At 44.5% G+C, this 25,868-nt stretch overlaps 7 protein-coding genes and 1 non-coding gene across 8 annotated transcripts; 2 read left to right on the top strand and 6 right to left on the bottom strand.

Moving 5' to 3' along the window:
* Positions 1 to 695: 695 nt before the first annotated feature.
* Positions 696 to 2,352, bottom strand: L199_005216 (uncharacterized protein; the record flags this gene model as incomplete). Its single annotated transcript, XM_064890929.1, has 2 exons — positions 696 to 2,069; positions 2,167 to 2,352. 2 exons carry the CDS (start codon positions 2,350 to 2,352, stop codon positions 696 to 698), a joined length of 1,560 nt encoding a protein of 519 aa, XP_064747001.1.
* A 6,201-nt stretch (positions 2,353 to 8,553) lies between these two features.
* On the top strand, positions 8,554 to 9,676 carry L199_005215 (uncharacterized protein; the record flags this gene model as incomplete). The annotated part of the gene is made up of 4 exons (XM_064890928.1): positions 8,554 to 8,891; positions 8,994 to 9,229; positions 9,311 to 9,505; positions 9,609 to 9,676. 4 exons carry the CDS (start codon positions 8,554 to 8,556, stop codon positions 9,674 to 9,676), a joined length of 837 nt encoding a protein of 278 aa, XP_064747000.1.
* Positions 9,677 to 10,128: 452 nt separating this feature from the next.
* On the bottom strand, positions 10,129 to 12,008 carry L199_005214 (uncharacterized protein; the record flags this gene model as incomplete). Its single annotated transcript, XM_064890927.1, has 10 exons — positions 10,129 to 10,186; positions 10,250 to 10,342; positions 10,406 to 10,493; positions 10,613 to 10,917; positions 10,983 to 11,152; positions 11,213 to 11,285; positions 11,397 to 11,493; positions 11,585 to 11,649; positions 11,710 to 11,769; positions 11,836 to 12,008. 10 exons carry the CDS (start codon positions 12,006 to 12,008, stop codon positions 10,129 to 10,131), a joined length of 1,182 nt encoding a protein of 393 aa, XP_064746999.1.
* Positions 12,009 to 12,453: 445 nt separating this feature from the next.
* Positions 12,454 to 15,305, top strand: L199_005213 (exodeoxyribonuclease III; the record flags this gene model as incomplete). The annotated part of the gene is made up of 9 exons (XM_064890926.1): positions 12,454 to 12,477; positions 12,550 to 12,581; positions 12,640 to 12,713; positions 12,804 to 13,140; positions 13,268 to 13,606; positions 13,678 to 14,822; positions 14,920 to 14,971; positions 15,063 to 15,140; positions 15,215 to 15,305. 9 exons carry the CDS (start codon positions 12,454 to 12,456, stop codon positions 15,303 to 15,305), a joined length of 2,172 nt encoding a protein of 723 aa, XP_064746998.1.
* A 175-nt stretch (positions 15,306 to 15,480) lies between these two features.
* On the bottom strand, positions 15,481 to 15,595 carry L199_005212. Its single transcript, XR_010449965.1, has one exon. It is a non-coding gene; the product is annotated as a 5S ribosomal RNA (ribosomal RNA).
* A 61-nt stretch (positions 15,596 to 15,656) lies between these two features.
* On the bottom strand, positions 15,657 to 18,552 carry L199_005211 (uncharacterized protein; the record flags this gene model as incomplete). Its single annotated transcript, XM_064890925.1, has 14 exons — positions 15,657 to 15,701; positions 15,769 to 15,805; positions 15,877 to 16,023; positions 16,100 to 16,186; positions 16,262 to 16,486; positions 16,565 to 16,798; positions 16,922 to 17,034; positions 17,099 to 17,145; positions 17,221 to 17,336; positions 17,410 to 17,435; positions 17,508 to 17,529; positions 17,588 to 17,732; positions 17,789 to 18,428; positions 18,502 to 18,552. 14 exons carry the CDS (start codon positions 18,550 to 18,552, stop codon positions 15,657 to 15,659), a joined length of 1,935 nt encoding a protein of 644 aa, XP_064746997.1.
* A 411-nt stretch (positions 18,553 to 18,963) lies between these two features.
* On the bottom strand, positions 18,964 to 21,600 carry L199_005210 (uncharacterized protein; the record flags this gene model as incomplete). Its single annotated transcript, XM_064890924.1, has 10 exons — positions 18,964 to 20,309; positions 20,366 to 20,430; positions 20,488 to 20,553; positions 20,608 to 20,760; positions 20,831 to 20,925; positions 20,988 to 21,100; positions 21,167 to 21,248; positions 21,318 to 21,385; positions 21,452 to 21,527; positions 21,589 to 21,600. 10 exons carry the CDS (start codon positions 21,598 to 21,600, stop codon positions 18,964 to 18,966), a joined length of 2,076 nt encoding a protein of 691 aa, XP_064746996.1.
* Positions 21,601 to 22,405: 805 nt separating this feature from the next.
* On the bottom strand, positions 22,406 to 25,051 carry L199_005209 (uncharacterized protein; the record flags this gene model as incomplete). The annotated part of the gene is made up of 10 exons (XM_064890923.1): positions 22,406 to 23,742; positions 23,795 to 23,859; positions 23,924 to 23,989; positions 24,061 to 24,207; positions 24,265 to 24,359; positions 24,423 to 24,535; positions 24,608 to 24,689; positions 24,762 to 24,829; positions 24,896 to 24,965; positions 25,040 to 25,051. The coding sequence occupies 10 exons, from the start codon at positions 25,049 to 25,051 to the stop codon at positions 22,406 to 22,408; spliced, it is 2,055 nt and encodes a 684-aa protein (XP_064746995.1).
* Between the last annotated feature and the right edge of the window lie 817 nt (positions 25,052 to 25,868).

The following is a 25,868-nucleotide window of genomic DNA, read 5'->3' as shown; positions in this document are numbered from 1 at the left end:
GGTAGTTGGGTTATCTGAAAGTGACAACAAAGATAGGCAGATCATCCGATATTGAACCTGATTTTTGATTGTCCCGTAGTCTCGTAGTTTATTTTGCAGTTATACCATCCTACCGCTATTCAATTCCATCCCATCCCATCCTCGAGTATCTGATTCCCCTCCAAAGAAAAAAAAGTCCAAAAAAAAGAAAAAAAAATCAATTCAGAAGTTTATGTGTCAACATGATTTTAAGGTTGTGACTATACTTTCTATTCCTTTCCTTTCCCTTCCTTCCGAATGCTTGAGATAGAGAGATGAGAAAAGCAGAAGCAAAAGCAAACTGAATATCAGGAATCAGACAATGAAGGGTATATGTTTAACGTAAACGTATACGTATACCTTCAAGTGGGAGTAAGTACTATAACGCAAATACGATGAGAATATAGAAGAGTTTTTAGAGCGCAAACAATCGGTAAAGTCGTATTAGGTGGGCAATTGACGGACGGTCGGCAGGGTAAAATGATATAAATAAATGTATATCATATATGAACAATATGTGAGGTATTAAAATGGTATATTTCATATGCGAGTTGTATTATTGAAATTTATTAAATACTCATGATATTCACATGTGAGATGTTGAGGGTAGGAGAGTGAAGCTTGAGGATTATATCAATTTCAAGGGATGTCCCTTGACCATCGATCATTGATCATCGTCATAACTCCCATGCTCTCCTACTTCCATCATTCGGTATACCCCCTCCAGGTTGAACTTGTTGTTGACCTTGACCATGTATCTGAGGTGGAACACCTTGTCCCTGACCCTGACCTGGTCTCCCCGTCATCGAAGGAATCCCGCCACCACCATTACTACTACCCATATTAGCATTTCTCCACTGTTCCTCCTCGCTCGGACGGCGGAAAGACTGCTCGGGCTGAGGAGGATAATAACCTGTTTGATGAGGTATGGGCTGGGGGTACTCCGGTGTACCTAGAGGATAAGTCGAAGTTTGCGGTGTGCGATAAGTCGAACTTGGTGAAGCTGACCTACGACCGTATGGTGGTGGGACACCAGCACCGGGAGGAGGTATAACCATAGGACCGGAACGAGGGTATGGGTAAGCAGGTTGAGCTGTTGTCGGTTGTCTGGATGGACCCTGTTGCTGTTGAGGTAAAGGCGGAGGGTAGTATGCTTGAGGGGGAGGGGGTTGATCATATCGTGTCTGAGGGGCATCTGCTGCTGCTGCAATTGCTGAGAAACCAGGTAAACCTTGACCGGCTGTCATGGGTTGACCGGGAACAGGAGTTACAGGAGTTGGAGGAGCCATTCCGGATGATCGTCGTACAGGTTGTATGATCGAGGTCGAAGATGAAGGCCCTTCCCGAGGTAAATCTCTAGGTTGAGGTATAGGTAAGAATGAAACAACCAAGTATATCCTTCCTAAAGTGTTCGGTTGCCATAAGCTAGCACCTAATCCACCACCAAGATGAAGCCTGACGTTGAATGGTGTGAATCTACCATCGGAATGTAATACTCTGACATTTTTATTGGGGTAAGGTTCCCTCATCCCTTCTGCAGGTGATAACAATTCTATCTCCGTTCTTTGAGTAATGGCAGCTTGAGTCACCTCAGTCGATTTGAGCTGACTTTCCACGTATGGAACGGAGATGAGACGTATCCGTTCGTTCTCTACGAAATGGCGATCGTTGGGATGTATCCAATCCAGCATATTGAGATTGACAAATTCGTTGGGATGGTAACCTATCAAATGATATGACATTGGACTAGCACGTAAAATCTTGAACTCGGTCGTGGAAAAAATGGTGAAAGGGGTGTTGGGCTGAGGAGGAGCTGAAAATGCTGGATCACCTTCAACGCCTAGAGGACGAGGCATAGGTGGTGAGTTGCGCCCACCCATTGAGACTAACGGTGGTGGTGGAGCATCCACTGTAGACATGTATGGCGCATCGTACGCAGAGGGTCCTCTCCATTTACCGACGCCGCCATTGTCCGGTTGTGGGGGTCGAGCACGATGATATGGCTCACCAAGTGCAGGTTTAGGTACTTTTGGTCGTCCTCTCTTTTTGTGCTGTGATTAACATCATAACCAATCAGATCTCACATATGATATTCATCAAGAAGATATGGTGGCAAAGAAGGGAAAAGACTCATCAAACGTTACTCACCGGTACATCCTCACACTGATCTTCTTTACCCATATTCACACATCTCTTACATGGTCTAGCTACGTCGCAAGCCAGATGTGCCCTCTTACAGGGTCCACAAGCTGACGATACATTGGCTTTCCCTCCTACCCTTTTGATCGTTGAAGTTTCCTGACCTGGAGAAGCGGTACTACGGGGATCTGACATCGGAGTTGGTGAATTTGGGTATATGCACCCAGTTGGGTCGACCAAGAAATGTGTGAGTTGATAACGAAGAGAAGGGAAGCAGGGCCGATACAACGATATCTGAAATTGGGTCTGATATTGCGCTTGCTACAGTTTCCAAAGCCGAACTTGGTCGTGAAGGTAAACCAGTAAAAAGGGAGAGTTATGGTTCTGGAGTTGAAATGTGAGAGTGATTTGATGATGGGCGATAGTTCATGCTCCTACCGGACGAATCAGAGGAGAGAAGTTAATCGAGAACAATGAGTGAGAGAGGAGGCAAGAACGGTGGTGAAGGTTGAGGGGGAGAAGGAGATTGATAAACAAGTTGAACCAAAGGCGTTTGTTCCAATCGGATTTAGCCAATTTTGTTGATTATATTTACTTTTAAAGTCTGTTTTGGATACTGAGAAAGGACGACTTATCGGGAGTACAGGATTTGTGGAAACGAAAGTGGATTGCTTGTTTGTCTGTGATACTAGAAAGTATTGTGGTATTTGTAACGTTGAAGATGAGAAAAGGACTGATCGAGTTGAAAGAATGAGAGAGAGGGAACAATGACAATGATCAGCACGGGCGCATCGTCAAATACCGCAAGAAACACACACGACCACACATGAAAAACGTATATCATCATTATACCAATCAATGGTAAATTAATCGAGTAAGGACAGTAAGGACAGTGCAGATGTGTGTACCGGCCCGGTAGGATCAGGCTATTTCCACAGTCGGAGCGATGTCAAGGCAAGGTCCAAGAGGGAAGAAAGAAGCGACGAGAGCATGACAGTGCAGAGAGGACGAGGGTTGAGATCCACCGAAGAGAAGTGATGCTTACCAAGTAATGATAAACTTCAACTTCTAATTACACATGATAATGTCTGCACACTTGCTTGAATCCGGTGGGGCAAGTAAATCTTGTTCTTTCCTTCTAGATCGCAAAGTGGGGAAAGGCAAGGTCCCGTTGGTTTGGAAAGGAAGTAATGCTAATTTACAGTTATACTTTTACGCCTGATCCCGATGTCCAAATTCAGATCCAAACTACACTGCGCTGAGAGAGGAGGATAGGATAAAGATCAAAACAGGTGATAAGAACGACGAAGTGACCGATTTGTTGACTTCGATGAAAATTATCGATTCGATTGATGATGATGAATCAATCATTCAACTTTAATGGGGATAAGATTTCAACTTGATTCTGATCTTGAATGTTTTTCCGCGGTGTCTACCCTTCTTATTCCTTTGTATGCTAATTGTCTCACAATTGTAGGATCAATTTCCTATCCTCCAAATAGTTGGTATCTAAACAGGATGGTCGATTGCAATTTCAACTTTGTCCGTGTAATGTGCTACTTATAACCACTGCGTTTCCTCCAGTAATGTCTGATTGCTGTTACTGTTTTTGATGGTTGAGGGTGAGGTTGGAGATATGAAAAGGGTGGACTTGGCTCGTGCTCGACGAGTTTGAGAGTCTGATATCCTCTTTTGATGTGGATCTATGTATGGTGTATTTTGTGTGGCGTGTGGATGGGTCGGTATCGCTCGGACCGTTCGTTTGAACACGATAGATGCCTGTTATGGTATGATCTGTAGATGAGATCTCTACAAACGCAACACACAACGGAAAGTGGAGGATGAGATGGGATGCGACTTGATTAGCTTTAGCTTGAAAGGGACGACGTAATGCTTCTTGTTTCGGATTTACCTAGCTGGCGCTATTCGGTCGAACAGGAGTCGTCGTACTGGTCTAACGGTCGAGTCTGAAAGGTATTCCTTTGAGGGGGAGTGTGGCGTGATGATACGATGGCAGCCAAGAATGACAAAAGGATCGATGAGATCGTGAACGAATTCCTGAGATTGACGGGTGAATGGTGAACGTGCGATTGATCTCGTGCCAGGATGTTAAGATTGAGTGCGAATGGAGCAGATGTACGTTGGCGAAAGAGTGGTTTCGATCGTCTAGTAACCTTGCGACTGCGTAGAAATTTGTTGAGGACTGATAGGAAGAAACGAAAAGATGAGATTTACAGACAGAGGAGATTTAGAGGAGAAAATATGGTAAGAGATAAGTTTAAAGGCGCCGAAAAGTCCCACACCAACGAGATACAGTAGTTGGTTTATTGTTTTCTCATTTCTTTTGAATCAGCACTTGAGTCAGATGTCGTCGATGTCGGACTCTTTTGTTCTATGTTTTCCTTTTCGGAATGAGGGAGCAATTCTTATTAGAGATTGCCGTTATCGTTGCTGCGTTTTGTGCGGGTTTTAGGTTGATTTCTGTGGGTGGTCTGATGTTTTGATTGAGATGTTACGGGTGGGCATAAAGGATAAAACTGTATGACGACAGGTCCCAAGTCATCAGCCCGACGACCGATGAACGTCCTATTCAACGGGCTTAAAGCTAAGGGAAAAGTCGAAATACACCCGAAATGCCCAACAATAAAAAAGGTTTTTGCGCTTAGCTTATAGCTGATAATAGGTACATGACAAGCTCAGGTCAGGCCAATAACGGCATCTCAGGTAAGAGCCGGGATTTTTCCATACTTTGAAGTTTTGGAAAGAAATGTCACGCATATCCTTAAATAACGCTAAGATCAGGGCAAAACTTGAGATTCTCTCGGTCATCTGCTCATACAACTGAACAGAATAGAAGCACAGAACACAAAGACAAAAGAGAAATGTAAGTTGAGATTCGATTCGCGTTTCCCTTTTTCCATCTTCCTTTCCTGTCGGTCTTAGAAGGGCTCGTAAGCATGTTCGGACAGCATCGTTCTCTCAATGCGTCGATTATTCAGTGATGAACTCCCTCGTCACGGCAGCAAGCACGCGAAATGTTGCAGCAATTCCCGGGAATATCGTTCCCTTTTTCCTTCCTCTGGGCTTTCTCTCTCACTGCTTTTTGTCTTTTTCTTTTGGTCATCAAGAAGAAGGATAAATACCCTAGATTGGAAGAAATGATACGGAACTAAAACATAATCGCAACAACAATAACGAAGGAGGGACGGCGAATGGTACCACTAGTCTGGGTGGCGTATGAAGTGTGGTCAATAGTAGCTCGAGTGAGAGATGGCAGGAACGGGTGATCTGATGTGTTTCCATCCGCATGATCTTTGCGAGTAATTGAAACGAACAATCTGAAAATAAGACTACGGGGAAGGAGGTAGAGACAACCATCGTGGTGACGATGTTCGGTTTCGCACATTCCGCTGATACCGGATTTCGGCAGCGCGAAAATAACGATCGAGCGCTGCAAAAAGCATAGGGCGCAGGTCTACCCAAGTGGGAGTATAGGACTTTCCATCACATCACATCACATCACAAGAACAAAAGAATGGAAATGGAAAGGAATGGGATCTTTTCATTTCCGTTAGTCACGGACTGCGAAGAAAAGAACAATTCAAGGGCCCCAAGAATGAAATAAGAAATAAGGTTGAGACGAATTTCTGGTAAGGCTACGTTACATTTAAGGACATCGAAACGAGGGATAAATACCTTACGTCCCTACCTTCGGTGTATGAACTGATATGGGATACGGATGGCATGAAACAAAAGGGATTTTGAGGTGTATACCCATGTGCTCCATGTGTGACCGTTATAAGCGATGAATAATAGGAATGAAGCCACTAATGCAGACGCTACTTCGCAGCTCTGTAGTGAGTTTACTTCGAAGGATGAGATTGCTATAGCGGAGGAGGACTTCCGGTCTAGAACATCAGACGGACGGTCTTGTCGTTTACCCTGATACTAAGATCTCTTAGAACCGTACTATGTCGTCCCTGATCGAACTTCAGTCAATTTCCTACCGTGTGCCTTTGTGATCCTTAGAATTCAAAAGCATTGAACATCATCCCATTGACAAGTGGAGGTGGAAAGGAAGTACGGTGGGGATTACAAGTGACTGTGTCAGTTGTTTCGGACCATGCTATGCATGAAGCATCAGCGTAATATCTGCACGAGAATAATAATCGTATGTATCCGTAATTTCGGAAGAGGATATATCCCTATCTGTGCGACATGACTTGATATAATCCCGAAGAACCTGTATACGTATGTCATTTTCATCACTATTCATCAGTAAATATCATTCGCTTGACTCATTCACCCACATGATCAATGATTCCAAACTCTGCGACTAGACTAGAGCAGACCTGTGCTTGGCTGGTACAGTGTTTCTGGTCTTCGCTTGGCTCGTTATTTGCTCAGATCTTGTATTCAAATCCTGATCCCGTTGTTCTGTAACGTAATTACTGACCGTAGTCTGTAATCTGAAACGGGAAGGGCAAGGTCCGATGACGCCAAACCAGACGCCACATCACCTCACAATCACATTCTCGATTCTGTAATTAAACGTTGATTCCCATCACAGTTACGTTGAGATCTCTCGAGCTTGATAGATGGTGTTACAGTAAGGATATTCTAGTGAGGTTTTCCTTCCACCCTCATGAGAGAACGGACCGGTGGTGCACTGCACCCTCTCAACGATATTGTAGGCAAGAGAGACGATGGCATACGGTACCTCTTTTGAGGGACCGTGTAAACGTGCGAAGACAGGTCCCGAGTGAAATCAGGTTCTTCAGGGATTCAAGGCCGACCTGGGTCAAATTTCGCGAATAGTAGTCATTCACGACAAGTATGACCAAGTTGATAATCACCGTACGAGTAGAAGGAGTCTATCTATTCATTCATCTAAATTGAATCTTTGCCATGCCAATCCCGAAACATCCAGAATAATCTCTTTCACTCAGATTGTCAAGTCCGTTTAGAAAGGTTGATTTTGATTCCAATGAAAAAAAACAGAGTTTCGATCGGAATCCTGATATTTTCGTCTCGTCCTGTAACTTAATTAAAACCAAACCTTGCTTTTCCTGTTTCTTTTCGGATCATGAGGTACTTCGGCTTTGTTGCAGATTTTCAATCCAAGGTGCATCTTGATGACGTCTCTATCACGGTAAATACGTCAGAGTCAATGCATGCAATGACAGGTGCTTGCTCTACTTCCGTCTCTGATGAAGTTTCACGAACATACAGACTGAATTGATATACGCGCCATGGTCTGTATTGATAGTAGGGTAGACTTGTATATTCGTACCGGCGAATCTGTCAGGTGATATGTACAGTATCAACAAATGCCTTCCCGGTTTGATCAAGCTGGAATATGAAGAAAGTAGAGGTAAGAACGAGAATACGTGTTCAACCCTTACATACTATACCAGAGTGATGGGAAGACTAGTCGACTACTCACCTCTCCGTCAGGAGCATAGAATGTCGAATCGAAATATTGCCAAGTCAGATTGTCTGTAGACACTATGCTCAACGTCCGGATAACAGTATGGGCTGGTCGGGGTAGGACTTACTACTGGTATGATCGATGTACCAGCTGTTTGTCGTGATTTTGTATATGATCTGAGATGATCTGTCGTCGATCTACATTCGGCCCACTTGTGTCAGTGTTTGATACGAAGGAACTGAGTTTGTAGTCAGAGAGTGACTGACTGTGATGTTCATCTTGGATCGATTTGAACTCTTTCAAGGAACGATTAATGAAACACGGGGGGTCAGCAAGAAGCAGCGAACAAAAGTTGCGGAAGAAGATTTTGTCATGAGTAGCCCTCTTGTTTATGCCTACATGGGTGTTGTTAGTGATCCATCGAGAAACAAGAGTGTTGGGCAGGGACCAATCCGCTCGGACCCATTTGAAGCATACTCGACCTCCTATCTTGTCAGTGATGTTCAACATGAGCTAGCACCCAGCGCGGATACTGACTGGGTCAGGTTGTTGCAAGTTAGTTACAGTACATGACCGTTTGACCGTCGAGTTCGTGTGATTACGATCGCTGTCCACAGTGTGGGACAGTAGCTCAAGCGGATGCAGGGAGAGCCAAGAAGATGCTCAAGGCGCAGGAACGATCAGTGGGAATTGATCGAGTCTAAAATCCAACAGCGGAAGGCAGAATGCGGATCAGCTCATCGGATCAGATCAGATCAGATCAGATCACTGGAATACCGATTGATTCTGCCACGCCTGTTTCCTGATATATATATATGGGTCACTGATTTAAGGTGGTGTGTGATGCAACGTAGATCAACACGAATGAATGGATGCATGATGCATTCCAGAGTACTATCTCCTAACAACTGATAGTATTCAAGTCATACCAAACGCATCTGCTCAGCGCACAACAATCCATAACCATGTCAATATCAACCACATCCCTCTCCGTCAAGCTCAATTCCACCTCTTCCCTCCTGCTCGAAAGAGCTCGTATAATATCCCTGAACCTCAAACCTAACCCTTCATCCCTCTCACAGATAATACGCAATCTTACTTCGATCAAATTAGATCTCGATCAGCTACAGCTCGAACACGGTCTGGACCAGGACCCGAAAGGGAAACTGATAGATGATGGATCGGAAGTAGGAAAAGGAGACATAGAAGAATTGTGCGAGAGGTACGATAAGTTGTTGGAGATGCTTTTGGAGGATGAACTAGGCAAGGCGAAAGTCAATGAGCTACGAAGAGAAGAGAGGAGGTACGTGATCGTGATGATCTTAATCTTCCATATATATCATCATAGAATACTTCATCTCATTATTGTGACACATGGGTTGCTGACCTCATGATCATTGTCCAGATCTCCATCACCTCCCATACCCACCCCTGCACCGAAACCCATCCCCAGTCCTATCCAAACTCCCACATTTGCCGAAGTACCTTCCCTACATATCGAACCTCCCACACCCGGTATACAGAAGAACGACCTGAAACCATTTAGAGATTACCCGGACGAATACGATCTGGATGAAGAGGAACGCGCAGCAGGTATGAGTCATAATGAGATGTTGGATCACCAACAGATGATGATGAATGGTTAGTCGACCTTTCCATTCATTCATTGGAAACCATTCACCAGAACGTTTTCGTGCTGATTGGCTGATGAATATTATATAGACCAAGATGAACGTCTAAACCTCTTATCTAATTCTATCGGACGCCAAAACGACCTATCCGTCCAAATTGGTTCAGAGTTGGATATTCATCATCAGTTACTGGAAGATACGGATCACGCGATGGATAGAACTGCACATAATTTGAATCGAGCAAAGAGGAGGTTGGACAAAGTTGCAGGCGAAGCTAGACAGTATGGTGAGTATACTTGAATTTGACTCGTGTTGAAACGAAGAAAATACAAAAACATCAAAATTTCTTTGAGGGGATTACTGATTGACTGTCATTCATGTTTTTATAGGAAGTACAATAACGATCGTTGTTCTGATTTTCATTCTACTTATATTGATCATCGTTTTCAAGACATGAGTTTGCTTTCCCAAACTTCACATACACTCCCGTATACCGTTGTCTCGGTCCAGCCAATGTCAACGATATATCACTCAATAGACATTGTTGTCATTCATAATAGACTAGTTTCAGAATGAACTTTCGAAACCGCACATCCTGTATTGTTTTTCTGAAACAGAGATTCAGACAGGAAGCTGCAGTTCCAAATTAGTAGTTTTATTGCAATACAATACGATATGGCTCTTGTTGTATGTTCTACATAAATGCATTGTATTGTATAATTACTCCCCTTTCGTCTTATATTCTTGACAATCTACCATCACTCATCCGCTCGGCACTAAAGAGTTATTACAAAATATACAGTACAAGAGAAAAGAGAGGAACAAAATAGATTGAGAAGGAAATGATGTTGGCACTATGATTTATCCTTGTATACATTTTCATTGGAGCTGTGTGTTCAGTTTAGATGATCAAGCATCTTTGATACCTGCCAATTCAACTGCAAAGGAAATAGCAAGTTTAGAGAATCTATGATCGTTATACTTGTTAGCTGTTATCTTAGCGTGGAGCAGGATAGAACGATCTACTCACTCTCTCATATGGGTGAAAGAGAATTCAGGGTGATTGGTGGTATCAGCTGTGGTGTGGATGTTATGGTTGGAATTCTCGAATGTACTTTCGATACTGTCCGCGATACACATGATCAGGAACTGCTCTCAAGGTAGAAGAGGAAAATAAAGGACTCACGCAAAGGCAGATTGGTATCCTGCTTTAGCGAATGAAGCATGGTCTGAGCAAGCGTAACCGCATTTGGTCTCCACTGCTGGGATTGCCACTACAAATCGAAGGAGTCAGTATATGCTCGTTCATCGTCATTGGTAAATGAAGGAAAACCAAGCTGTCCATGTAATCGTGAGGTTCTATTTGTATGACTAGAAAAGTCATAGCACTCACAGTACTTTTCAACCAACTTTCCGACGAATTTAGTCAATTCCGGGTCAACGTAATCTTGGATGATTCCAACTGATTCTTTGGTACCCTGTTTGACCCAGGCGGTCATATCCATCTGGATCATAGCAAGGACTTTAGTTCCCTTATCCTCATAGGACTTGGCAACTGCCTGTGAACCCAACAGACCACCTTCTTCAGCAGAATAGTAGTGGAATTCAACTGGATGTTCAGGCGTGAAATTGGCCCGAGCAAGGGCGCAGAAAGCTCCTAAGGACGAGGTCGTTCCTGATCCATCATCATCTGCTCCACTATTCAGAGTTTTACTGTCAGCTACGTTCAAGGATTGACCATGGACGAGTTGGAGTGTACTTACGGGGCAGGTAAGAATGGCCATTGATTAGTCGAATCTTGATGAGCACCCACGACCACCACAGGTCTTTCACCCTTGAGGTCATCGGCAGGGTTGAACCGGGCAATGATAGAGTTTTGACCCCATGGATGAGGGAATTCCTTGACGGTTATCCCAGGATTGATCGACGCAATCTACATTATGTACAATTTCAGCTTTACTTTTCGACACATGTCGAGAGAAAGCTGACGTACCTCTTTGATCTTGGCAAGTAAGAATTGTTGACTTTGTTTACCAGTCTCTGATCTATAATATCTAGTTCGGAATCTAAAATACAACAAACACAAAGGGACCAGCCCATACACGATTAGCCACTTGTGTACTGCATCACATGATGGTAGCTTGGATGAAAGGAATATACAGTGCCCTTGCACTTACGAGGTAAATTCCTTCAAGAACGATTTCATTCGTTTGAGGTCGATGGTGTTGATGATCTTATTGATCGGTTCAGAGTAATTACCAGGTGTGGGATAAGCTATAGTCAAACTTCTCATTAGCTTGCTCGAGCAGCATAGGAAGATCAGGACCTCGGGTTATCCAGCTGGATTGGTTGATTGCCTACTTACTATATTTGACGTTGGCAGTGGATGGTAGTAGGTAGCTTGAGAATCCAAGAGTAGGAGTATCGGTTCTACCATTGAATGTCAACTTGACATTCGGTAGTTCGGGGACAGACCAGCTGAACACTCACATATCCATAAACTTCCTACCTTTGGTCTTAGCTTCTATCTTTTCCAATTCGGATATCCACCTGCAGCGATTGATCAGCTCTTTCACATCGACCCCGATACGATAGACCTGTAAGCTGATCACTTACACGGGGGGCTCATCATCTGAGAATTGTACTAATCTCAGATCGTTCAAATCGAGTGAGAAGCCCGGAACATCTGCTGAGCCGATCTCGTGATCGTTGAATGTGAGTTGTTCGGGTTGAGTGGGGATAGCTGATGCCAGGAGGGGTAGCGCTAGGAGAGCAGACTTGAGTAACATCCTGCAAGGATAGAGGTGACGTGAAGAAGTAAATGAAGAGAAAGAGAGGAGAGAGATAACTGAATTGGAATGGATTGGATGGATGAAGCCGAGTGTGCGTGCGTGATGAGCCGATGAGCTGTGACCGCTTTGAGCGATCCAGCTGACTGGAAGTGGCGGCGATCTCCGATGAAGAGCGATATCCGGGATCTCCGCAAGTGACAAGTGGATGAACCTGAGCATAAGAGAAAGATCGAAGATTGGAAACAACCTTTTCATTCTTCAAATCGCGGTATAAGCTTATATGATCATCACAAACCCATCGCCAGCAGCGAGGGCGAAGAAACCACCACATCCTGCCGGATTACATCTACCTATCAGCTACAGGAGAGCCACCAAATCGTAGGAGAAGGGCGTATCGGACGCGTCAACCTTCGTCATGTCATGATCTCGATAGATCGACACGATGAGGATACTAACTTGGAATGTTGTGAGTGCACCCCAACTATGGGTGGAAAGGGAAGTCCTAAAGGATGAGCTGATGAATATCCTTACGATATAGAATGTACTGAGAACATGTTTGGATTACCATCCGTGAGTGCAATGCGACCAGTCATGTGTGAAGACTAAGCTAATTCTGATATGAAAACAGATTCAGCTCAATGAAGAAGAAGAATGTCGAAGGGTTATTAGACGAGCTAGGTGCTCAGATAGCTTGTTTTCAAGGTGACTTTCTCGTTCTCATCCAAACTCCCCGTCAGATCTCAAATCGAATAATGTGCTAATCCTATTTAATCCAATCCACTTGCCACCTAGAACACAAGACTCCACGAGCGAAATTAGAGAAGTCCATGGCAATCCCAGGTCCCTATGATGGATTTTGGACTTTTCCCCGATCCAAGACTGGTTATTCTGGAGTATGCACCTATGTCGACGCAAGGTATTGTGTACCGCTAAAAGCGGAAGAAGGTATAACCGGGTTGTTGTTAGATGATTCAAAGGGAAGTACGATGAAACCCCCTTGGACGCCTGAAGAGCGTATAGGTGCTTATCCAGATATAGACGGAATGGGCTGGATGGATGAAGTCGATGGGAAGGAGTTTGAGCCCAAGAAGCTCGACATCGAGGGAAGAGCTGTGGTGTGTGATTTTGGGTGAGTCTGAATCCCGCTGCTGCATTTCATTATTCTTCGTTTTGAGATTTTGAGAAAATCGCAGAACCAATTCCGCACCTCATGTCTGTTTTTTATAACATTGAAGACTGATGTCATTGTTTTTCAGCCTATTTGTTCTATTCAACCTCTACTGTCCTAACGAGACCAACGAGACTCGTCGACCGTACAAGATGAACTTCCTGAAATGTTTACAAGAACGAGTCAGGTTGTTACAACAAGCAGGACAAGAAGTGATCATCGTTGGCGATATCAACATCATGAGAGCCCCGATAGATTCAGGTGAAGGTGGAATTCGGACTTCGGCTGAACAGCATTATGAACATCCCGCTAGGAGGATATTGGATGATTGGTGTGCTCCTAAAGGTCCCATGGTGGACGTGGTCAGAGAGAGTTGGCCAAATAGGGATGATATGTTTACTTGTTGGAATCAGAAGCTGGATGCGAGGTGAGTGCAACTTGTTTTCCTACCTGGATATACAACTTACTAACCGTATACTTTTCCGGACGCACCCACAGATCAGCAAATTACGGATCTCGTATCGATCTGATATTATGTACACCAGGCCTACGCCCATGGATTAAAGGGGGCGATATCCTCAACAAGGTCTATGGCTCAGATCACTGTCCAGTCTACATAGACCTACATGAGAGCATTGATCATCCTGAGAAAGGTGAACTGCACTTGAAAGATATGCTGAACCCACCTGATCGACCACCATCTACGGCTCCCGTTTACCCTAATGATATACCGAGAGAAGCTCCCGAACCGCCTAGATTTGCTACCAAGTTCTTCGATGAGTTTTCAGGGAGGCAAACTACCCTCAAGAGCTTCTTTGGCGGTGGAGGGAACAAGAAGAAGGATGTTGCTATAGATCCGACTCCATCACCTACTCCTGCTACTTCCTCTAGGAGCACTGCTACACCCGTACCGTCTGAGAACACATATGCGGAGCCTCCTATAGTAACACAGAATACCGCAAAGACTTCCCCTTTACCCGAGAACGGCGCAAGTCTTGCCACTCCTTTCAGTTTAGCCCGAGCAGCCTTTGATTCTATCGACACGTCAACCCAAATTCCCGCAAGCTCAAATTCCATCACATTACCTTCACCTCCTCCAGCTATCCATGAAATATCCCCTCAGCGGAGGCGATCTTCAAGAGATGATGCTATAGATATGACACATGACGACGACGATATCCATAAACCCACCTCGAATGCAATAGCTGGTCCATCAAAATCGACTATCAAACCAAAATCTCACTCAAACAAATTTCCACAATTGAAATCTGCTAGTACGACAGGTTCGCAAACCAAATTATCGTCTTTCTTCTCGCAACCTCCCACCTTGACATCGAAACGGAAACCATCTCCTTCTACTTCATCTATGGATACAGTACAGCCAAGAACGAAATCCGCCAGAAAGTCTATATCGTCTATATCACCTTCCACACCACCTTCAGTATCTACGCAGAGTGTCAATCACGAAGAGGTCCCGGGCGGATGGACAGAGCAAGAAGATGAACTGATAAATCAAGCTATACTAGAAGCTGAGAAGGATAGAAAAGCCAAGAACGATTCTGCTAAACCTGTATGGGGCGAACTATTCGCTAAGAAATTACCGCCGTTATGTACGGTCCACAACAAACCTTGTAAAGATTTTTGTGAGTCCGAATCCATGATGAATGTACATATCCCTCATACGTACGAGTGAAAAAAGGGGGTATTGACGAAGGTTTATGGCTGTTATTGGATGTCTAGTGGTAATGAAACCTGGACCGAATAAAGGTAAAAGATTTTGGTTATGTTCTTTGTAAGCTCTTCTCTTCGGGTCGAACAGCCTCACTGGGTAATCGATTTGTTCATGATTTATTGGCTGACGAATGGATATATGCTCTGTAAAGACCTGTCGGAGCAGGATATGACACAGGAAGAAGTAAACGACCGAGAGAGGATGTCAATCGTAATTTTCGATGTGATTTGTGAGTCAGACTATGATTCTCTCTACACCCTTAGAAATATGCAATCAAACGCTGATGGCAGGCGAGCCGTCTAGCTTTTTATGGGATAGTGCAAATTCAAGGAAAGAGAAAGTAAAAGATCTCAAGAACAATGAAGGGGAGAAGGAAAGTCAGAAACTTCATTAACGAACATCAAGCTGTTGTAAAGTATGTAATCTTATTAAACTTGATGTAACTAAAAGACAGTGATCGAACGCGGGAGATATTGGTATGGCTTGACCTTCTTGCCTTTGGAAGAGCGCTCATTGACGAAAGTGAAGATGAATATACATATCCTGAATCGACTGTGAAAGGAAAAAGAAACTACAGCATTCGGAATTCCCAAGTTATCCTTAGCCTTGGCACTGATCGAGCGATATCTAGGTTAACTTTGCAGATCTGAAGGGATACAGTACTTTCTAGATTCAGTGACCGTAGATGACAAGCTTGGGACATATCGAGGTAAGTTTGATAATTGATATAGTACTGCTCAACTCATCAAAAGGCTTCTCTGCCAGTTTTGACGGTTTTCAAGATATCGGCCTGACACAAACGAATGAGTGGCCCGTAATTCATCTATAAGGCGAGTTTTTGGATTACCGTGACTTACCGATGTCAACTTGTCGACGATTTCCGCCAACATCAGACTGAAAGAACATCAGCATCCATCTCTCTTTATCTATTGAGGATGAGGACGTGTGATGGAAGGAAGACCCACTCTGAGCCTTGTGGACCCATCATGCTAACAGCCAGAGGGTGCATTTCTTCTTTTCCCGAGATCACACTATTGAACGGGACTTGGTCGAAAGGCGCCACAATTGTTGGGCATCCCGAATAGGCCGGAAGGTGCACGGGACTGACTGGTCTACATCATACAAGAAAGTGGTACCCACAGACTGTGTGTGAGCCAAAATTCGTTCCAAGTTTCCGCAAGGACTTACTGCACAGAAGGAGGAGTCAGATGATCTGCCAACAAGGACTTTTCGCGATAGTAAGGGTATGAAGACGGATCCCATAAGTTAATGAAACTGGATTAATGTCAATGCTCGGCATAAAGCTGACACCTAGGTAATCAGGTTCTGCTGACAATATCGGTAACTCACATGGATTCACTTATCGACTCTTGATTGGGCCTGAACAGTTTAGTGATCATCTCTCCCGTTTTTGCTAATTTGTCCTTATAAAATCCGAAATCTTCCTCGGACCAATGCTCAGCTTTGGCCTTTTTCCATCCAGATCTCGTGTAACCTCCCAGTGGAGGCCATCTACCATCGTTCGCTTTCTCATAATCATCCACAAACTCTTTACCGACATCTCTCCACTGATCCCTGTATTCATCAATGAGCATACCGCAATCTCATGAATCACTTACTGACTTGTTGGCGGAAACAAGTTGTACCACTTACGCTAGGTTCAGTAATCTGAATTCTGCCGGAGTTATCATACATTTCTCCTCATTCGGTCCTTCTATACTCATATTGATATATTTGACAGTCATACCCAAGTTATGCGAAACTTTCTCGATGAAGGTCTCGAATCGGTTCTTGACATCGGAGCTCATATTCTTCAAGTCATCTGAAGGTACCAGCACCTCCTTGGGTAACTTTGTATGTGGTTTGACTTTGTCCGAGGTTGAGAACCTATGTGGAAAACATAAGGGCCGAGTCAGAGACAAAGATTATCACGAGATGCGGAATCAGCAAAGGACCAAGGTGCCCCCGGACAAACGGATGATTTTTCACAAACCGGAAAATTCTTCTTACCATTTACGAGCTAGGTCCGTCAAGATTGCTGGATCTCTACTCATAATTCCAACCGTATCTGATTCTGGACAGAACGAAAGAACACCTTGCATTGAGACCGCTCCATGAGTTGGCTATGGAGAGTAGGTCAGTGATCTTGGAGGGTTACGTCTGGCGTTTCAATGTATTATAACTTACCCTCATTCCGTACAGACCACTGCAGCCTGCTGGATAAAGTGTTGATCCTATCGAGATGCAATTTGTTCAGCCTGACCACAGCTCCATATACAGCTCCCAAGCGCATATATGATATGGCTTACCGCATGTATCCGATGTTAAAGCGGCATCAAGGTAATCCGCCGCAATCAGAGCTGACGCGGCGCCACTAGAGGATCCTCCTACTGACTGGTACCCATCGGCTCGAAGAGACCATGGACTGACATTGTCTTTTTTGTAAGCAGTGATACTGTATGAATGGTAGTGGTCGTGGCATTACCTCCAAAACTCACTAAGAAAATTGAGTATTCTCTTCGATCTATAAAAAGTGTAGCGGATCACAAGCTTCGTTAATCACTTCGACACCCCTATGGTGAAGTCTGAAACTTACATTTGGTCCTCTCCCTGCGAACCTGTATTCTACGTCAGTCAATTGGGAAACGATCATCAACAGGGACTCTTTGAGCTTACTCATTGCATTGCGTTTTACCGACAATTTGCACCTCAGAGTCCAGGAGCGCCTGAATGGACGTTGCATTCGCTTTTGCCGGCTCTCCATGCTCGGTGCAGATCCTACTACCGTTCCCTGTGACGAGGCCTTGAACATCGTAGATGTCTTTATCGAGCGAGCATTAGCCATTACCGACTGCAAACCCGTACTCTAAGACGCACCTTTGACCGTAACCCTTGGTCCCGAACCTGATGATTTCGATCGAACAGGTATCAAATTGTGTTTTCTAGAATCGGTTTTGTTCAACGTCTTATACGTCCCATCACCTTCTGGAGAGGGGTAACAACCAGTCACATGTGCAGAAGTCTTATCAGGATGCAATCGATAAACGGGATAGAGCTTCAGAACACCATCCATTGATTTAGCCAAGTAGGCTCCGGATGCGACATCTCTCGTCGTAACCAGCTCTAACGTGTGAACTGTGGGAGCTCCATGTTTTGCGTTCTGATCGATCATCGGGATACGGCTGTCCAATGTGATATCCGTAGTACCATACCTGTTTTTGAGGCATTCGAGCTGAGAACCAGATATACCGCTCTCGGTATCATCATCGTTATCGCCATCATGAACAACGGCTACCTTTTGCAACCACCTCGGGCTTATCACGTCATCATTATCAATAGCATTCTGGACCAAAGTCTCTACACTAGCATCCCTTGGGAGCTTGAATGAGTCTCGGGGGAGCGAGAGAACCGTCAATGGTTCCGGCTCTGAGCCCCAGCAGGCCGTAGTTGAGGGGAATGTATATTCAGGTGCATCAAGTGGACTGAAGTAATCAGCCTTGTCGTCGTCCAGCTGAAACTGCAAACAATACCGTCTATGAATTTCTGGACAGCCCCACAAGTGCAGCAGAATCAGATCAAATGACACTTACATATAGCGATTGGTCGCTTGTCAAGCGACTCGAATTCTTACCCGTGACCATTATGTATTTCTGGGTGATGGCCTTCTGTCACCTTGCAGGCTTATTGACTTAAGGCTGTTGATACACTCTTCGACGGTATGTTTATCATGGATGATTGATCCAGCCTTTCTAGTTCCAAGTGAGAGAGACGCTCGACACTATATAGTGATATCACATCCTTTGTCGCATGCACCATCTTGCTCTCAGATGGACGCGAAGCGAGATACTGTAGCTTCGACCTTATAAAGGGAGGATCGTATAATAGTCATCAAAAAGAACCACCCATTTGTGTCCGACTAAAACGGCATCGGAGTACAAATTTTATAATACATGCATCTTATCATACATGGCTACATCGGATGGACCCCATGACGAAAAGACTAGCTTCAAAAGAGAATTTACGTAGAAACATCCCCCTTTTGCTCAATGATTTTAAGCACTGGAAGCATTCGAGGCAGCTCTTAGCAACTCTTCCGTCCTTCCAGGCCCCAACGATATTCTCGTCGCCTGAGCGTAAGCAGGAGGAGCAAATTCTGGGATCGAAAACAATCCCAGGTCGATTTCCTCTTCGCTTATACCGGTTCCTCTCCTACTTGAGAATATCGAGGTGGTCGTATATGCTGAAGAGTCCAGGTCAGCCATCGTGGCAGTGTAGGGTACGCTCAGATGACGCATCGGTACAGCTACGGATATGCGTGTTCGGGGATTAGGCATATACGAAGGTTGTGGATGAGATACCGGACAGTCGGATTCCAAATGATGATTGGCATTATCACCGGAAAAAAAATCCGAGAACATCGGTGAAGTGATGGCGGCACTACTTGGTATAGCACTTGACAAATTTTGCCGACTTCCATTCATCTCTTCCACATTTCCAGCTTGATAAGGCGGCGTACCATGATCATTACCAAAGGGATTTCTGGAAGAACGGGTAAACTGGGAGACATCACTGGGTTTCAGACCGTTACTTTGACACGACGATCGAGGGGTGAATGCATTCGCTTTGAAAGGATAAGTCTGATATGATGATCTAGGTGTGTTTTGCCCCGTCTTCGTCGGATTCGTCTGATTGGATTGTGGTGGGACTACCGAAGGGAATTTGGACAAGTTCGATTTTGAGCCGCGCTTGTCATCTCCTATATTAGGCTCTACCATCGGTAGATTGGAGGATCGGAAAGACATGTGGAATAGTGATGGAAAGGAAGCTCGGAAAGAGGCCAATGATGGAATGACAGTATCTCGACGACTGCTTGATGTTCTGGTTGAAGAGGGTATGGAAGCATCGAACGAGGCTGTGGTATCATCACTCGGAAGACTGTCAGTCAATCGCGCCCACTCTTGCTTCGAATCGGTTGATCCTCGTTGAACGGTTAAAGGCAAGCGGTTGATCACTCTTGTCGACATATTTTTGATGGGTGAACGGCCTGATGACCCAGGATAGACTGATTTCCCTTGTTTGCGGCGACACAAGTACCACCCACCCAGTCCAAGCGCTATGACGACCAGTATGACAGCTATCACTGCACCTGCAACAGCGCCCCCATTCGACTTTGAGTTTTGACCATTACCTCCATCTACCCCTACCTCTGTCTGGAAGTCATTGGAGCTGTCTGAACCATCGGATATTGACACAGTTGCCGCGTGAGACTCCGAATTGGCAGGCTTGATTGTCGAATTCACAACGGCGTAGTCAAAGTCGATTGTGGTGATATTCGATTTACCAAGATTCGTAAGCTGAACTGTATGTGGACCATCTTCCAGTCCCGAAGCCAAGAATACTGACACGGACCAGTCAGGCGATCAGATCAATGTAAAATATCTCTAGCCGACTCACGTGATACTCCCGAGAGATGCTCCCAATAGGTTGCACTATACATTCCTTCTATGACCCCATCTAAGCTGTACAAAAGATCAGCACTCGCCATATGAAAAGGACAACCAAAAGCTTAAACTTGCCTGATGGAATAATTACCATGATTGTCATTCACACTACCGAACAGCTGGACCGAAGATCCAGTAAAGCTGCCAATCATATGAGCAAGACAATCTACTTGCACCGGATGAGACTGTACTCACTTCATCGTCATCGTCGAGCTGGGTATGACACTGGTATGCTGCGTACTATTATAGAACTGCGAATCGCCCAAGCCTTCCGTTGTCCATCCATCTTCATCATAAATTACCGAGGGGGAAGTATCGTCTATTCTTGTGGTATATATTTCGTCCTCACTTTAGATACATATGAATATCATGAATTGTTCAACGAATTATGGGTAGCATATGCGAAGATGGTACTTACATAGGTTGTGTAATTACGATATGGTCGATGTCCAACCACCATTTCAACGTCTGGTTGGATTGTGAATCTATTCCATTCGGATGGTTCGTCATTGTCTGATCTCAGAAGATACTCATCAGCGCTGACATACCATTACTACTCCATGTAATTTACTCACTATCACATGTTCGATATCTGTAGGCAAGTCATCTTGAGAGAATATGACAGTCTGATATCGAGCATTGTCGGTATGACCAGAGGTATATATTGGATTCGATCCATCGAGCTCAACTGCCAGTACCACAAACAGCTCAACCGATGCAGCACTGCGATTTATAGCTAGGGGGATAGACTCACCTCCATAGGTTGCGTGATTGTCCCTCTTCGCGCCAAATACTTGTATCTTACTTCCATTGAATCTGAACTCCATACGATCGCCCTGATTACCCACAGCTATCAACGAGGTTCTTTGCATTGTGATCTAAGCGAGACGAGGGAGGGGACTCACATCTGTGAATGTGGCATGGAATGTAGATTGACTATATTTATCCGTATTTGGATCACTGTATTTCTGGCCTGTAATAGAGGTCTGCCTTGTTATCCTGGTAGTCTCACCGTATCGTGCAGAAGCCAAACCCATACCTTCGCTATGATTCACTATCCAGCCGTCCTCCTTGGAAGAAGAGTAATAGGAGATTTGAGGGGAAGCATCGTCAATCTATCACCTTTAGTCAGCGCACACATGCTGTATTTTACCAAGCTTGACCGATGGGACTCACGACGATTTCCATGATGTCGTTCTAAAGAAGATACGAGCTAAGATGTTTGAGGGAAGGAGGTTGTGCAGGTTTCTGGAATTAGTACAGTTGACGCGATTGACTGGTGCAGGGTCTTGAGTCAATTATAATCGTTGAGGCTGTTGTGTCTCCTTAAAGAGTGTGGATAAGATACTTCGTTTCCCTCTCAGAAGGATCTGCGTTAATGATTCATAGAAGAAGGTGGATGAAGTTGAAGTCACAATGACAATATGGTATGAGATGGCTTTGTCTCTACCATCATGTCAAGTTACACGTTCAACGATTCTTCCATTCATCTTCTCTTATCCTCCTTAATCCCAACAGAAAGTCAAAGTCACTCCAATCCCCTTGGTCGATTGGCCAATCTCAAGGCAAAGGCAGACATACTAGAATCACGATTGATACCTTTGGAAGGACCCAATCGAACGTGGAACACTCTCTCAGCGGAGTTCTGACTGTTTGTATGTATATCACCTTCCTTTGTTCTGAGGTTCTGATGCCAAAATACAGGTCAAGGTCAAGTCATACATCCTTTGGTCAGACATTGGCCAAACGGAGATTACTTTAGGGGTCTAATCAGTAACAGGACTTCACCCAAACATATCACTTTCTTTCTCAAAAACGTAATCGCATGCATTAGATCCTAGATTCTAAGACAAAAGTCGAAGTAAATTATTCCCTATTATATGGATCGTTACAGAGCTTCATATACCTAGAGCGTGAGCTATTAACCTTCAAATATTTCTTTTTTACTTACTCTTTCCTGCCCTGGAGCAAGATTCATAATACACGGCATCGCCTATCGTCTTCCATGTTGTTGTTGAGCAGCCATGATATGCCCATATTCCGGAGGTGGACTGAGTATCGGAGGTTCCAGATCCAATACGCTCGGGGTCATATCGAGTCTTCTGGCATCATTTGGATCATGATTGCCGTTCCCCTCGACTGACTGGCTTCTTTCGACAGGAGATCTTCTATCTAATGTCAAGCCTAGTATACTCCTCTTGTAATCTCCAGGCGTTTGATGACTCGTCGCCTGGCTTCTGGGAGGCGTACTGGAAGGTGAGACGTGTGTCGAAGACGTATTGTGTTGTTCAATCGTAGGTAACGAGGGAGCGACGGATTGACGGACCATCAATGAGGGTAAAAGAGATGAACTTGCATCTGCATGAGACAGTCCTGGCCGAGTACTTGAGCTTGAACCATTGTGGATACCGGTAGTGGCAGCGGGAAGAGGAGGTAATCGCATATGTTCATAATCGCTTGATTCTTGAGAAGGTGGCGAAGGAAGAGGTATTGGTCCTCTACTAGCGATGTTTTCCAGCCTGTCAGTCGGATACGTTTCACCACCTTGTGAATAAGATGATGATCTTGAGGTGATCGAGTGTCCTGATCGACTTCCCTGAGAAACATGTTGGGTCATTGGTGGTCGATTTCTCGAAGATGGCGGATTTCTGTAAATCTGATTGTCAAAGCTATCACCTTGTCCTGCACTGGAGGGACTAGTCAGACCGGCTGAACTAGGTGGTTTAACGACACGATTAGGGTAGGGAGTGTAGAAGTACGCGATTGACCCTTCAGGTGAATTACTCCTGGTCGTTGAGATACCTTCTTCTTCTTCATATGGCTTCTTTTTGAAGAATTCACGGAGTGATCCGAATATCGAGGATGTAGTTGGAGACGAATCGTCTTTACTTGAACTCGAAGAGACCATCCTTGATCCAGTTATCTTGGATTCTACTACACTCATCGATTTACTATTGGTGCTTCCGCTAGGGAAATCGATGTAAGATTTATGTCGGTCGTTGGATTTGCTAGACGTGTGTCTAAACTTTCGTGACAATAGACACCAAGCTAACACGGCGATTATAGTCAGACCGAAAACACCGCCAACGACTCCTCCAGCGATAGCTCCGACACTTGTTGATTTCGATCCGGAAGATTTGGAACCATCATCAGCCGACGTGAATGTTGGTTTGAGCTGTTGATTTGTAACAGTTCCGCTAGTCTCCCCGTTGGGGTTTACCGTAGTGTTGACGATGGCAAAATCGAACCCTACTATCGGACTGCTAATCTTTCCCGTATTTGTAATCTTTAGTATATGAGGTCCTTCGGTAAGTCCGGAGGCCGTATAATCTACATAAGAGCTGTCAGCAGGATTTGTAATCAGCGATGGTTTAGCACTTACGAGGAACTTGAGTTAAGCGTTCAAAATGACTTCCATTGAACGTACGTTCCGGACCGTTATCGATACTATTGTCAATATTCAAAGATCGACTCAATCACGCGTTCTGTACCGGCATGTCAATTGACCCACCTCACAGAGTATGCATCATGATCCACGTTGACCCCAGCAAATACTTGTATCGAAGAACCATTGAATCTGAAAGGGTTTGAAGGGGATTAGAGGACGAAGCTGAAACGCGCCCACAGACATAGTCTCAAGACACTCACGGTAGGATCATCGTCGCGCCGGATTGTCCTGTCAAATGTATAGTGCTATTGTAGTTCATGGAATCTACTGTATCCGTTGACCAACTTGCATCATACGTTATTTTGGATATACTGTCGTCTAAGGTAGTGGTGTATACCTGACCAGAGCTACAAGGTTGTAACCGCATGAGCACAATTTCACTGTTTTTTACAACATGTACCCACATGTCATGCGATATCACAAGATGGTCTATATCTAGCCATGAATCCGCAGTAGAACTCGGTTGAGGATCAGTACGAGTTGGATAATTAGTGACGCGCTGTCCATCCCATCGCATCAATCAGCATTGTCACGGAAATTTGACACGGCAGCGTATGCTTACAATAACATGCTCCTTATCGGTCAAAAGATCATCACGACGATATAATTCACTTTGAAATACTGGATCCGCCGAGAAACTAGAATAAAACGTCTCGCTCTCGTCATCGATCCTGACTGTAACAGCAGAACCGGTGTGTTCAGTGTCAAGCTATTTCGTTTTTTTTTTCGTGAGACAACACAACATACCTCCGTAGACACCGTGATTTTTCCTTTTAGATCCCATTATTGCTATACCGGTGCCATTGAATCGATATTCCATATAGTCTCCCTACATTCACGAGAAGCCAAATCGATCAGTCCTTTCTGCCGCTGGTAGGGATACGATTGGACAAATACTCACATCGGTATATGTAGCGTGGAATGTCTTTTGAGAATATGATGAAAGATACACATCAGAATATTGAGTGCCTGCAGTATGACTATTTAGCCATGGCAGGTCCGGCATGTCCTTATAAATGAGGTATAAGGACTCACCAGCTCTATGGTCGTCTATCCACCCATCAGCATTGGAGAAGAACGTGATTTCAGGTGCGGCGTCGTCAAGCTGTATTTGGACCAGGCAACGTTAATCGGCATCCGCCTACAGGAATATAACGCTGAGCAGCGGACTTAACTTACCAGGATTTCCATCGTGTCAATAATCTTATCTTTCCGTGTTCTCTTGAACAATGTCTCCACCTGATGGACTGAGTCTGGTAGTACCTGCTAGTCCGTGTCTGATGTCTCGACGATGGATGTTAATTCCAGAATGCTATGTTACCTTGAATACCAAGTGGGAAGATGAACGAAAGATTGACGGAAGGAGAGGTCGTTCTAGAGGTGTTATGAATGATGGCAAATGCGATATAGGAGTGGGCAAAGAAAGTGGAATATAGTGAAGTCGATGATATCAGTCAATGATCATCGCTTTCCATTTCATCGTTCACCTTCCAATGACTAGGTACGATGGTAGTACATTCATTTGTTTATGTCTTTTCCCTCACTAGTCCGTTAATATTAAGGTTGTATTCCGAACTTATTTCGACACCACTTCCCATCATGCCTGAAACGATAAAGGTAGTCAAGGTATACTTTAAAGGGTGTCAATCACAATTTCGTGGCTTGACCTTGATCGATCGAATCTGTCTCTGTCCTTTGTGACGACATGTGAGGATGCGCCTACTCCTGGACAACGAGCTTGACATGTCGTTGCTCTAAGGTTAGGGAAATTCGTGGTCTCGTTTTGTTTGTTTGTCTGTAAGGATAGCTGGGTGGCTTGTGTGTATGTTTGCTTCTTGGCTGTGTGCACGATATGTGCATGATTTGTGTGTGTGTGTGTGTTGGAGGAGAGCCCATTCTCGTATCTCTCCGATTTCAAACCTCCTCTATTAAACCTCTCACTTTGCCTTGGATCAGATCAGTGGTCTAAATCGATCACAAAAAATCATGGGAGTGCAAAGCCCGAAAT

Source organism: Kwoniella botswanensis, chromosome 1, assembly GCF_036426115.1.
Source record: "Kwoniella botswanensis chromosome 1, complete sequence".
Lineage (NCBI taxonomy): Eukaryota > Fungi > Basidiomycota > Tremellomycetes > Tremellales > Cryptococcaceae > Kwoniella > Kwoniella botswanensis.
Note: the sequence above shows the minus strand (reverse complement) of the source record. Positions and strands in the feature narration are given on the sequence as shown.